Source organism: Molothrus ater, chromosome 10 (assembly GCF_012460135.2).
Source record: "Molothrus ater isolate BHLD 08-10-18 breed brown headed cowbird chromosome 10, BPBGC_Mater_1.1, whole genome shotgun sequence".
NCBI lineage: Eukaryota > Metazoa > Chordata > Aves > Passeriformes > Icteridae > Molothrus > Molothrus ater.
This window is the reverse complement of record NC_050487.2, coordinates 1,869,575-1,883,872: the sequence shown is the minus strand read 5'-3', so window position 1 is coordinate 1,883,872 and position 14,298 is coordinate 1,869,575. Positions and strand designations below refer to the sequence as shown.

The window sequence follows — 14,298 nt, the reverse complement described above, 5'->3', positions numbered from 1 at the left end:
AGTCAATCTGCATAAACCAGAGGAGCAAAAAGGAATCACAGGTAGAGACAGATGTGGGCAAATACAAAGCCTCAATGAAAGAGGATGGAAAGTGTGTGTGGAGAAGCTAAGGCTTTAAAATTGGGAGGGGAATATAGAGAAAATAAAGGAATGTTTGCAAGAAACTTCCATTGAAACCATAAGAATCTAAAGCCATTGTAGGAATACAGATGCTGTTTCTGAAAGCAGTAATTTAGTGATTTGATGTGGATAAAAGCAAGTCAAAACAAATCAAAATACCAATTCCAACAGCTTTTTAGCTTAGAAAAAGATGGATAAAATCAGAAAACAAATCCTGACCTTCCCAGAAGATGTACAGCTCCTACTGGAGATGCTCAGAAATAATGGGAGGGTTGATCAAATAATCAATGTGCTTGGAACAAAATAATCCTAGAATGAAGCAGAAGATGAAAAACAACATGGAAAACACAGTAGAAGCAGCTGTGTCATTTCCCCTGCCACATGCAGTGATCCCAAGGAAGCTTTCTGTCACTGTGTCCCTCCTGCTGCTGGATCTGGAAGCCTGTCCTGCTCCCCCAGAAATTGGTGCAGTTTATCCAAAGGTGGCTCTGTGGGGAGCTGCAGTGTCCCAAACCAATACAGAGAGGGCAGGGTTATTCTGAGAAACTTGGTGGGAGAACAAATCAGAAAAACCTGAGGAAAAAATTGCCAAAAATAGAAAAAGAACTTTGAAATTCCTTGAGTGGAGATACACTAAGGCAGAGGGCAAAAGAAGGTATTGGGTCCCCCTTTCTGAGTCTTGCACTTAGCATGTTTCCATGTGCCTCAAGATAGCTTTCTCTTCATATAAAATAAATCTATATTGCATATAAAATATACATATTGCATATAATATAAAATATGCAAATAAAATATATATTTATATATAAATATATAAAATAAATATATGTATTTATTTTGCATATAAAATAGATATATTTATATATTCTTATATATTTATATAAATATATATTTATATATATTTATATATATTTATATATATTTATATATATTCTATATATATTCTATATATATTCTATATATAAAAATATATTTATATATAAATATTTATATATTTATATATATATAATAGATATATTTTTATATATAATACAAATATATATTATATATATTTATATATAATATATATTATATTTAATATATATTATATATATTTATAAATATATATTTTATATATATTTATAAATATATAAATAGATATATTTTTATATATTTATATATTGTCTGAGCATGGGCACAGACAATAAATACAAATATCAATGTATGTAAATGTGAGGTGCTTAGGCTGGAGAGAAAACCACAGAACAAAGGAATTTACCAGTGTTGGTCCAGTTCCTGAGCTGAAAAGGTCTGCTCTGGAGGGATGTGGATAAAATTCCAAAGCCATTGTCAGCCCATAAGTGTGCCCCATAAATTATGTATAGCTGTTCGTTTAAATGATTGTAATGTGTCCAGGTGACTTGTGAAGCAGGATGTGTCATGAAAGGTTATTGGAAGGATCTGAATAAACAGCAGAAGGAGGGCTGGGGGTGTTGGTTGCTGCAGAGGGTTGAATGTCTGTTCACTTCTGCTAAAAAGGGGATTTTGGAGCTCTTTTGGAGCTACCAATGAGCTGAAAAATCCTTTATTTCCACAGTGCTGCTGGTAGGCAGCTGTTCATGGTGACAGCAGGAGAAACCTCCTTGAGCTGTAGCACTTCCTGAAGAAACTAGGAGGGGATAATTCATCAGGCCTTTTGGGGTTTCTGTGAAATGGAGACAAAGGAAGAACGAACTAAAGAAAATGTCTGACAATATTGAAGCTAAATAAGTTTATTTTCCTTACTTACATTGTAATAGATGAGTGCTAGATAATATGAAAAGAAGAAAAAAAAAAAGCAACTGCCAAATGCTTTTATAAAGGAGATAAGAGCATATATGGAGGAAAATGAGCCATAAATGTTATCTCAGAGGTCCCACTTGGAATAAGAGTATACATGGCAGTTATGTCTAAAATTTGTTATGTTGCTATTGTTTTGTGAAATGACAGAACATCTGCTCAGTCACAAGGCACCAGTAAAATGCAGCTTTATGCCTAAAGCAGTATGTCAGTTCCTAAGAAAAAATGTATATAACAGGCCAGAAACAAAGGCACATTGTCTTTTCCAGTTGTAGTCATTTCTGACCTAATAATGGTTTAGAAAGGATTTTTTATTTTTATTTTTAAAGAAATGAATGGGAGGATTGAGTCATTTATGACTCTTTTCAAGATGAGGCTTTGTGCATTATTTGTGCATAAGCTGACAAAACCTTTGTCTCTGCAAATCATATTTATGTCACTATTATGTCACTAGAGCACTTTGAAAAAGGCAGCTGCTTGTGGGTACCTTGAGAAAAAATCATGTTTAGCTTGGAGTTCCTAAAGGCAGTGTACAATCAGCTGGTTTTTCCTCCCACTGGAAACACCAGAGAGTGATAGGTGTGCTCACATGGTGAGTGGACACAAGGCACATTTCACATTTTCAGAAGGAAAAAGCATTCACAGTGCAATCTGTCATGTAGAAAACTCATTACCAAATCCCTCTGGAACAATTATTCTATGGAATTTCTCTCTGAATATTCCAAGCACACAACTTTTAAGTGGCTTTATTCAAAGAGTATCTTTTCATTGTTGTGTTCATTGACTTGAGAAGTCTGAAACTGTGGTGTAAAATACAATTTTTAAAACCTATTTTCTGATAAAATGGGGTTATCATCCTACAGCTTGAAATCATACACATGCATATATGATGCAAATAGACTGATCAATGGAACAGATAGAAATTGGCACCTTTTTCTACAATGGTTTCCATGAGGGAAGCAGTTATTATTTCATTAAAGTGTGGAAGTATTCAGGTGGAACATGGCTTCATGAAAAACCACAATAATGAATTTGTATTCTGCCACACCTGTGTTCAGAGGGAGAATTAGGGTTACACTGGTTGTGGAGAGCTCAGGGGTTCTGTGTCAGGGGCTCTTTGAAGCCTCTGAAGTCTGAAGGACTCTTTTATGTGACTGGGAGTGTGTGTGCTACATCATGAAGTATTAACAGGGGAGAAAGACAGGAGCCACTCTCATATGATTTCTTTCTTCTCCAGAAAACCTTATGTCAGCAGAGCTTGGGGTTTTTTTTTAATGTCACTTAAGGTTGGGACCTTTGCTGGAATAAATAAAATCCATGCAGCAGAGTCATCTGTGTCTGACTCAGAGCTGAATAGTAATATGTGATTTTTACTTTCAGCTGAGTCAGATACACACACTAAAACTTCCCCACAGAAGCAGTATATAGCTTCTCAGAAACCCTTCAGAGGTTTATGAACCTGATCCAAAGCTTATTGCAGGGAATAATATTGGGAAAACTCCTGATTTGAGTCAGTTTCCAGTTGGACTGTACAAATCTTATTGATCTACTTATATAACCTTTTCAAAAGGGGAAAAAAAAATCTTTCACAAAAACTTGAAGACTTAATTTTTAAGCTGTTAAATTGCAGTATTCCCTGGAATCTTCTGCTTTGTGAAGGTAAAGGCACAAGCTGCAGGGCCCAGCCTGAAATTCCTTGCAGTTACTTAACCAAGGCATCAATTCTGAGCACCAGGCAGGAGCTGTTGTGCAGAGTTGCCAGAGTGGCTGGATGGCATCATTTGTCAGCTGGCAGGGAAAGAGCCACCAAAATAAGGTGTTTTTTAAGAGTGCCTCTTAAGCAGTGCTAGAAATGCCATATCTGACTCTCATCTCTGCTCCCCAGTGTTAAATAGGGACAAGGCACTCTGCTTCTCCCCACAGCCATCTGGGGAAGCAGGAGGATTTGTGCTTGGTGGCAGCAGCCTGGAGAATTGTTCAAGGTTTCTAACAGAGCTGTGTCTGCCAGGCTGTCTCTGAAGATGACCTGAACCTTCAGGGGACCTCCATCTCCTCTGTGGGGACCTTGCAGTCCCACAGCCACCAAGCACAGCAGGTATTCCCTGCCCACAGCCAGCCCCTGGGACCAGAGAACCAAAAATTATTATTAATGTCTTCCATTCTGGTCTTCTACAGCTCCACCATCCCAGTCCATCCTGATGCAGTTGGTGCTATTTTCTGGGTTGGAAAAGACCTTTAAGGTCATCTAGTCCAACCTATGCCCTAACACCTCACCAACTTCACCATGGCACTGAGTGCCTTGTCCAGGCTTTTTTAAACACCTCCAGGGTGCAGTCTCAGGCCTTTGAGACAGGTTTCTGTTATTCTGTGAAAAAAAAGAGACTGGGACATGCTGCCATAAGCTTTGCTATTGCCCTGAAACACTGATCTCACTGGATTCCTGTGGCAGTAGCCAAAGGACAGCTGTCCCTTCAGAATGTGGAAAAGAGAAGGATGCTGGGTCACAAGTCACTGAAAAATGGTGATATTGCCTTCTCAACAGGGATGCTTGGTGTGTCTGGAGCTCCTCACTGAAGGGGCTACACTGTCCCATCTCCTGGAATGAGTTTCTTTTTAGATAAAGCTTTTCTGATGCTCAGAATCAGGCTCTGGTCCATCATTCTAGCTAAGTGGTAGCCACAGGACATAAAAGCCCTGTTGTGAAGAGGCTGGGAAAGGGTATCCAAGGTGAAAGGGGTTGGTAGGTTGCCCCTGAGCTGAGGTGGTCATGGTGAACCTGGATATCAGGGCTCAGGGTCATTTGGTGGCCCCTCTCTGCTGGCAAGCCAAGGAAGGGCTGGATGCACCTTCAGAGGTACAGAGGAGATGCAGATCCTGGCTCCAGCTCCTCTCTTGCTGCAGTGACGGCGCCAGAACCCAGAAATGCTGCAGTGCACCATGCTGGAAAGCTCAGCTTCCTCCTTGGAGCTGGGGCCCATTTGGTTCAAGTCTTGCTTGTTTTGAGCAGAGGTCAGGATTGGAGCCATGGGCAATGAAGGAAATCAGATCTTTGCAAAGGAGGAGTGCCTTACCAGGCAGTAAACATTTCTGCTCTGACTTGCAAACAGTCATTAAAACCCTTTATTAAATTCTGTGTCTCTTCTGTTTGCCACTTAGCCATTTCTTTTCATTCTGAAGAATTATAACTAAGAATGGATGAGGCTTTTCTAATATGACCAGGACACAATAAATTTGTGAAAGAACTGAGTTATCTTTTTCCCCATAGGCAAAATTTTCCAATTGTTTAACAAAAATGTTGTTTTGTATTGCTGTGACATGGGTCTTCATGGTTGTGAATACCAAGGCTCAACATTAAGCAACTTGTTTATAAAAAGCAGACATGCAGTAACAATTAGAGAGTGCTCAACGTGCTTCCCCACTTGAGTCCATACCCTCTCCTCCCACTTGCTGATCTTCCCACTGCCCTGTGTAGTTATTTGTGTCTTCAGAAGGGGCAAACTGAGCTCTGCAGGGAGAGGGTGCAGAATTTCCTGACTTCTGCCTTGTAGAAGTTGGCATCTGTTGTTCCACAGAACCAGATCTCTGCTCCAAGTGTTGGTCAGCCCCAGAGTGGAGGATGGCAGCTCCAGCACCTGAAGAAGGAGACTGTGACACAAAACTTCCCACTGCAGAGAAACTGCTGCATCCATCACCATCCTTTCAGCCCAGTTAATGCAGTTGTGTTAGCCCTGTGCTCCAGTTCACCCCCAGCTCCCAGAACTGCTCCTTTGTAGAGTTTGAATCATTCAAAGTGTTACATTTCAAAGTACATTTTGCTCAGTACCAAGAATAATCAGTCCTCTGGGATGAAGCAGATCACAAAGCCTGAAATGGATCTGGAGTACTTTGGGAGGAAGATTCTTGTGCTGAAGGGTATTGGATAGATCCAGTCTGGCAGCCCTGCAGAGGCTTTGAGAGCAGTTTTTCCATCTGGTCAGTGCTCCTCAGGTGTGGGGGAAAGGTTCAGGCTTCTCCTGGACCATTCTTGCTTGACAGATATTTGCCTTATAACACAGTTTATTAGTCTAAGCCATTTGGGTTTGGGTTTTTTTCTTTCCCCCAGGTAGTGCTGCTCTTGGTGTGACATGCACAGGCTGGGTTTAGATTCACTCCCAAGGAAATGGGATTTTTCATCTTTTGGAACTACCAGAGAGCTGAAAAATCATTTATTTCCACAGTGCTACTAGTAGGCAGCTGTTCATGGTGACAGCAGGAGAAAGAGTTATCTAAACATCAAAAAGCTGAGTGTTGGGAGGTAAATATGTTGTTAGAGCAAGCATGACCTGGTGTGATAGATTTAAATTTATTTTAGAAAAGGTTTTCTTATTCTGTGCTCAGTCCTGGAAATATTCTAATGAACAACTTGCAGTTGGAACAGTCATCTTAAAAATCATATCCAGGGGCAAGGTTTCCAAGTGACCAAGCCCATCATGAAAAGTAGCAAATGACCTCAGCTGTGAAGTTTGTCATGGTCTTCAACTGTAAATCCCTCAAAACAAATACTTGGACAGCTGGCAGATTGTACCATCGTTAACAAATGTTCCCCAAACTGTGCTTGGCAAAGGAAAAGCTGTGTGTTGGACCCTGGTTACTGAGAATTTTGGGCTTTCTGTGCTCCAGGCACTGACCTCCAGGAGAACACTGCATTTGACCTGAGGCCATGGAGAAGGCTTCCACAATTGAATGACAGAACTGGGAGGTGGCTGTGGAGTTTGAATGGAAATGTGTAATAATTTTTTGATTTGTCTCTGCAAATCATAATTAATAATTAATTAATAATTAGAGTTTAAGGGTTTAGAATATAGTTATATATTTAAAGCAAGATGGAGGGTTTAGGGCAGAGGCTGCTCCTTCTTCTTCATCTTCTCCATGGGTTTGGGTGGTTTTGTGTAATTGGATAAAAAGTCCCCATTGTGGGCAAAGGTGGTTGGTTATTGGGTTAAAAGTAAAAATAATTTAGGTGTCATTTCTTAATTAGACAGTTTATCCTTAAAAGGTCTTGTAGAGAGAGAGAGAGATAGGACTCCATTTTAGTTTATTACAGTGAGGTGCTGTAGAACTCAGGGTTTGTGAGACTGTACCATAGATAAGCACTAATAAACATCTGAGTCCCAACAAGAAATACCATCTCATGCGTTTAATCCTGACCCTGGCAGAAAAGAAGCAAAGACTCCCCAGCTATAGGAGCAGCACTCCCTGTGGTGGTACTGGTAGATGTGATGTTTTCAGTTAAAAGGTTGATAAGTGCCCCTGGTCATCTACAGTGCAGAACATTTGGTTGCATACTCTGTTATTCCAGAATATTTGAATGCCATTGCCAGAAACAGCCTCCAGCTTGAGGAGCTGCTCTGGAAAGTGCATGAGAAAGTGTTTGTTGCTGTATAAACCAGATGGGTGCCAGGGGTAGAACTGTGTGAATACTCTGACCATGGTTGTTTGTCACTTCTTCCATTTCAGCTGGATGCTGAGAAGGCCAAGCTGAAGCTGGAGAGATGGGGACCCCGGGATGCTGGCAGTGGGGCTGGAAGGAGCGAGGAGATGGAGTCAAGTGGAGACTGTGATGATGAGGATGGCTGCCAAGGATCTGGGGACAGGATGCACACAGCAGGTAAACACAGCTTCTCTAGGCACTTGGAGAGCTTAGAAATTCCTGTGTCACAATTAGGTGGACAGAGCTAAGACTTACAGTGCTTGAATTGCTGTCAAAATCCTACTAAATTCAAAGGATTGGAATCTTAATCTGTGAAGGGCTGCAGTAAAAATAGAATGATACAGACAGTAACCCAATATAATTTAACACTTGGCATGCAGATAAAAGACTTAAATGTAGAGTGAATAATGTCTGCAGTGAAATCTGAATCACAGGAATGCTGAATAGCCTTCCTGCATAATGTGGGCCCTTCAGATAAATAGACAATTGATGACCTTATAGAGTATGCTCTGTTAACATAAACATTTATTTATTGCAAAATCATACTGAAGGATGATCCAGAGCTGGTTCAATGTATATATTCTTGAAGAAAAACCATAAGGAATACTGTGGGGTTTTTCCTTAGTGGTGAGCTGCTGGTTAAATGAAATTTCTTGACAGTCTCAGATATTGCATTCTGCAATATTTATTCATTAAATTACTTGGATAATATGTCAGCAAGTGTACAATCAGCTTCAATATCTAACAACTTCCACAAACATACTGGCAATATGATATGTAGTTAAATTCTTTCAGTAACTTAATAAAAAGTAAGATGTTTCTAAATACTTGATATTATTGATTTACCTCATCTCTAAGTTCTGATTCATTTTCCCTCACCAAAATGTGACTGGTTTAATTTACCATAGTGTAAATATAATGTGGATTGGATGTGTAAATACATGGAATACAGGTATGAGAGTGCTGAAAACAATGCCCATTGAGATGGCTGGAGCTCAGGTAGGTTTTAAACTGCTGCTTGATTCTGCTGAGATCCACAAATGCCTTTTCCTTCTCCCTTTGCCCCTGAGTGGAGAGGGGGAGGAGGTGTCTCATACTCAGGTAAGATTTGCAAACATGCTGTGATCAGCTTGTGGTCAAAACTTCAGCTGTCCCTGATGTGAATATTTGTTCAGGAAAACCAAGCTTAAAGGTGTACTTTGGAATGTGTGCAAAGTGTTACAGGTAATTACAGTGCCAGCTTATAAATACTTGCATTTTAGTTTGCACTGATGGTCTGTGTGATCAGGGTATCATCACACAGGGACACTGTTTTTAAAAATATTAAGTAATTACAACTGACAGATCAAGCAGAGGTTTTCACCATCTACTCACCAGTATATTTGAACAAAGGAACTTGGATACAATGTTATTTGAAAACTCTTTGCCTAACTTTTTAATTGTTTACTGTATTTCATCCATAAGCAAAGAAAAGACTTGTAGAGGTTTTAGACCTTGGGGATTTAGGAAGATAAATACTGTAATATGATTTCCTCTCTGTGTGGAGCAATAGAAACAAAAGCCAGGTGCTTGGTAGTCTTCAATGAACAACCAAACTATTAATACACAATTTGGGGAGGATATGTATCCATGCTTCCACGGACAATGGCAGAGTTAAAAAATAAAATCTTGAATGCTTTCAAGACTTGACTTTCAGTTGGCTTTAATAACAGAAAGCTACTTAATGTTACTTTTTCTCCTTTTTTGCAATCTATTTAATTAAAATATTTTATGCTGATATCATCCTGGATTTAAAAGAATTATATTTATATAACTGTCTGTTTCAGAATTTAGCAGGGTGTATATCCAATTAAAAAGGTAGTTAGAATAAATTTTAGAAAATGGTATTGATTCATAACAGAAGAATAAGTATTTCATTGTGTGACAATAGTAATGCTCTAGCATAATTAGCTTTAAAATATTGTACTGTATACAAGCCACTAGCAGTAAATCTCTTTTCCATATCTGGATACAATTAAGAGATAAAATGCAATAATCTCATTATGGAGCTGCTTTGCTTTAATAGAATGTTAAAGAAAAACAAACATCAGATTAGTTGAATTTCCCCTTGCTGCATGTCTGTGAGATGATGTTGGCAGTTGTACAGCCTGTGAACTTGTATTTCCTAAGCTTTAAACTCATCCAGTCCATCTACCCCTTGTTTTGTGGAAGTGGAATATGACAGCATTGCCTGTTCCCTGCTTGCCTGGAAATTGAGTGGTGAGCTGGCTCTAAAGGCAAATCCCAAATGGAGCCCTGGTTTGAAGGGTGGTGAAGCCAGTGGGAATGGCCTTCCAGGTGTGGCTGAGACACAAGGAGAGCTGTGAGATGCCACCGAGCTCTTTGGGGCATGGTGGAGCATGGAGTGACACAGCAGGACAAAAGGAATGAAGAAGGAATAAAAGCCTTTCCAAACACACTTTCTGGCAAAGCAGCCGTGCTTTTAACAACAGGCCCATGAAAAACACAGGAAAATATTTTAATGTCAGCCTCTAAATTGCAGAATTGAGAATGTAGTAAATATGTACTACATCTGTCATTTATTCAAAACTATATGAAAATTATATTTACTGCTCTGTGTGTTGAGAGCATTGCAAAAGACTGAGATTGCTTTTAGTTTTTGAAAACCTACTGAATGCTCATTTCTTTCCACCTCCCAGGAAAGAAAAAAAGCCTTTTCCTTACTGCTAAATGACCAAGAATTTCATCAGTATATGGGTGACCATCATGAAACATTTCTGTTCATAGCTATTGGTAAAGATCTCCCCAGACAGGGTCCCCTGCTGACTCCCCAGGTTGCTTTTCCAAGCTGCTAACAGAGGGCTGTGCTCCTGGGTTTTGGATTTCAGCCTGTCCTGAGTGGGTGAGGGCTGTGCTCCTGGGTTTTGGATTTCAGCCTGTCCTGAGTGGGTGAGCACCTAAGTGATTCCAGCCAGGTCACTGTAACAAACACCCTTTTCCCTCTCTTGGTTTTTATTCCCTTTTGGTTGGGGTTTGCTCTCTCTGTAGTTCAGCTCATCCTGCAATGGACAGTACAGTCCTGTCCTTTTGTTTGTCACTTTCTGGCCTTTGAGACTCATGTCTGCATATCAATTAATCATTTTATTTTATGTCTATAATTAAGGTACATGGCTGTCTATTAGCAAGTGCTGGGATTTTGTTTGTGTTTGTTGCAAATAAGTCTTTGCTTGACCCATCCACTATTACCTGAAAAGATCAACACTTCTTTCATGTTAATGGGCTTAATTATCTATTCTATATCATGTGTGTTTATCCATGTCATTTTTAAATGAACAAGATAAATTCTCAGGAAATCAGGATTCTCTTCAAATATTATGGATGGTGGAAGATGCTTTATAATGTGCTGTTCTCACAGGCCTTACCAATTACCCTGAGCATCTCTTCCTGGGGAAAGCTGTGGGAACAGCAGTTTCTCAAGCAGGCCCATGTGTTATTTGTTGGCAAGTCCCAACTTTTTAATGACAACATCTGTGAATCATCTTGGAACAAAGCTTTGTTGGGAGAGATTTAAGAAGAGGAAAGCCAGCCATGTAAATCTGGAGCGTGGATGGGGAAGTTACTCTGTGGTTTGTCCTGCTGCAGTCCTGCAGGTTTCTAGGCAGAAGGGCAAAGCAGAATCTTAGGCTGAGCTTTGCTGAGCCCAGCCTGCTCACAGAACCAGATCTTACATGGTTCTGATCACAGTGTGAGTCCACTGGTGTCAGTCCTTGTTCTTTAACCCTTACATGAAGGTGGGGATGCTGGAGAGAGCAGGGAGTGCTCAGTGCCCTGCAGGATTGAGGGAGAGAAATGAGAGTCCTGCTGCTCGTGAAAAGAGAGCAGCAACAGGTTCACATTGGTCCTGCCTCTGCTGCCTCCTTTTCAGAGGAGAAAAATGTTTGCTAAAAAGTGGGGAAGGAAGCTTGTTCCAGGAATTCCAGTTCCCAGCTCTGTGTTGGGATGGGGCCCCACCCAAGCAATGACAGCCAACATTAAGGGGTCAGTTCAGGGAAATTATCAGGTGATTCACTCCTAAACAAAGGTGGAGGAAATGTTTAGGCCACAGGAAGGCTTAAACCTGAGTTTAGTGCAAGGCCAAAGCCAGCTGTGTGGAGGTTGTGGAACCCTGTGGTGCCAAGGCTGTGCTGACACCACTGTGGCACGAGTGCATGAGCACACCTGCATGCAGGGACACCCAGGTGTTCCTGGATCCCTGTGTCTTAGGCTGGATGTTTCACACCACCTGTGCAAGGCAGAAATTCATCCCATTCTGTCTTGAGGAGCCTGAGGCAACATTGTGCAAAATCCCAGGGAGTGGAGCTGTCCTCTGGTGAAGGAAAATACAGCTTAGTCCATCCTTGAACAGAATAGACAACCCCACTGGACAGAATAGATGACCCCAAATGTGTGGTGTACTTGAACTGCAGTCTTCAGATTCACCTCTCTGAGGTTAGAATCTCAAAAAGCTCAGCCCTCAGGTGGGACAGGTGTTAACCCCACTCCTTCTGACATACCTTGAAACTTGAGATTGTTTGGAAATGGAAATAGGGAGCTTTCCTTTGGCCTGGCTCACTGCCTTGTTCCACATAGAGCTGGGCTTCTGCTGTGTCCCCATCCCAAAAGCAGGGGGTGTCCATGGATAACAAGTGCCTGACCCTCAGGCACAGCAGATTTTTTACAATACCTCCAATCACGTCTGTCAGTGCAGGCATTCAATGAAAACACATCCTGGGACATCCCAGCCAGACTTGGACCATGACTGTGGCCTAAATGTGTTTTATTACTGTGATTTTTGCCAAATGCTTACCTAATCCCAGGAACAGTTTTATTCTGTACTTCTTCCTAATTCCTTCTGATACCTTCATGAAGCTCCCTCCCTTGAACAAGGACTTTCACATTTTGGACATCCCAGCTGAACATCCTGCCTTATTGTCACAGATCATTGCCTGGGTAGGAACCTACAACAAATCTACTTGGAACATTCAGATGACATGATTCCAACTCTGCTTTCTTCTTGGCTGTGTAGACAATTCCCAGCTTTCTGCTTATCTTTCAGAGTATCTGAAGATATTATCCTCCTTGTAGATTTGTTATTTAGGGCTTATGAGAAGGATGAATTTTTGCCCCAGTATGCCTTTACAAGTGCAGACAAGTAAATTTTCTTTTTTCTTACTGTCTTCTCTCTGATCTGTATCTGCTCTCAACAGCAATGGAAAGTTAATGTGTTTCTCTGACTGCTTATGAATGTTTCCATTATCAGTTTTTTCCTTTTGAGTATCAAGATTCTTTAATGCTTTATTATGTTATCATTCTCCCAGCTTGTCAGTCTTTTCTTGGCATCAGTATTACCGTGTGACCTGTCATTTTAATCATCCTTCATTTCCATTCCCCGTGTCACAGGCTGCACTTACACTTGTATTTATCCAAATACGCAGTTGTACAGCTGCTGATTTTGTAATTATTAGTACAAAACATCAATATTCTGAGATCATAATATCTGCTGGCAGTCAGCCATGCTCATCAGCTTCTCATTGCCACACGTCCTCACAGATGATCCTGGCTCACAGAAATGCTGCATTTTCAGTCTCTTCTATCTTCTGCCTAGAGAAACCTCTCCATCACACCTCCTCCCCATCCTGCTGCCTTGCATTGCCATTTTTCTACATCCTTTGTTGCTCAAGACATTTTATCCCCAACTCTGTTTTTAGAAAGCCTATAAATTCCTAGATTGCCCTCAGCATAAATGCCTCATTCTGTCCTCAGAACAGCACAGTAACATGTTAAAGCCTTACAGAAGTTTGATTCTCAGGAAAACTCCACCTTATCCTTGCCATTTGGGGTGGTAGAGAGACATGAGCCTCTGTCAAGAGGAGGAGAAGCAAACCCTGCCAGGGTCTTCAGCATGTGTGGGGGAGAGTGAGTGGTAGCTCCACAGCTGGCAAATTTCTGGCTGTGGCTTCTGTTTTAGGATACAGTTTGGGAAGAGACATGGGAGCAGAGAGAACCAGAGAAACTAAAATAATCCAATTAAAAATAGAGATTTTTGATTATTTATTTGAACTTGGGAAGGTCTGGTCCTGAGATGAGTGGCTTTGATGTCACAGTGGTGTCCCACCATTCCCTCCTGGGTACACCTGGCTGAGGAATTCTCTGGGTGGCAGTGGCATTTCCTGCAGGCTCTGCTCTGTGCTGAGGGCCTTCAGAGGAGGGAAGAGAGTGTTGCAAGGGGGGAGAAAAAGAGAGAAAAAAAAGAGAGCTAGAAGGAGGTTTCCTCATCTCTGTCCCTGGGTAAATCTATTTTATAATCTGCCAATACAGGAGTAAGTTTTGTGGGGTTTTTTTTGTCGTTTAGTATAATTTTAACTGAAATGAACACAAGAATTTTAGAATCATTCCTCAGCCTTCCTCAGCCTCAGCGTTGATGTGACAGTTTGAGGTGTAAAGGAATGGGATCTCAGCTCCTTCAGATTCTCACTCCCAGACCTGAGGTGAGAGTTCCCAGCACCACCAGGGCTCCTGCTTAGATCCACTCAAGACAGGAATTTTTGCCAAGTTGTAGAAATGACTTTCTGCATGACCAGATAAACACATCCCCTGCAGGAATTTCTCCTAATGCTGAGCAGAGCAGTAGCTAGAGGAACAACAGACTGTGTGCCAGCTCTGTGACTCTCTGAACAGCTTTGGTGCTATCTCTGGTGCCTTCAAAGAGGCAAAATGGTAACTGGGGAAATGCAGTTTTACCATTTCACCTGAGAAATGTTAATTGCAGCACATTTCTGATCATCCTAGCAGCATTTAGACAAAATTAAAAGGTAAAGCATTTTAGTTGCTCAAGGTACCCTAAGCATGTT

At 41.0% G+C, this 14,298-nt stretch overlaps 1 protein-coding gene across 1 annotated transcript in view; it reads left to right on the top strand.

Annotated features, from left to right (window-relative positions):
- The window catches only part of LOC118690109 (glypican-5-like), a 379,548-nt gene that overhangs the window by 272,553 nt on the left and 92,697 nt on the right, over positions 1 to 14,298 (top strand). Inside the window, exon 8 of the mRNA XM_036388826.1 lies at positions 7,435 to 7,585. Within this exon, the coding sequence (XP_036244719.1) occupies positions 7,435 to 7,585 (151 nt within the window). The remainder of the gene's footprint in view (positions 1 to 7,434; positions 7,586 to 14,298) is intronic.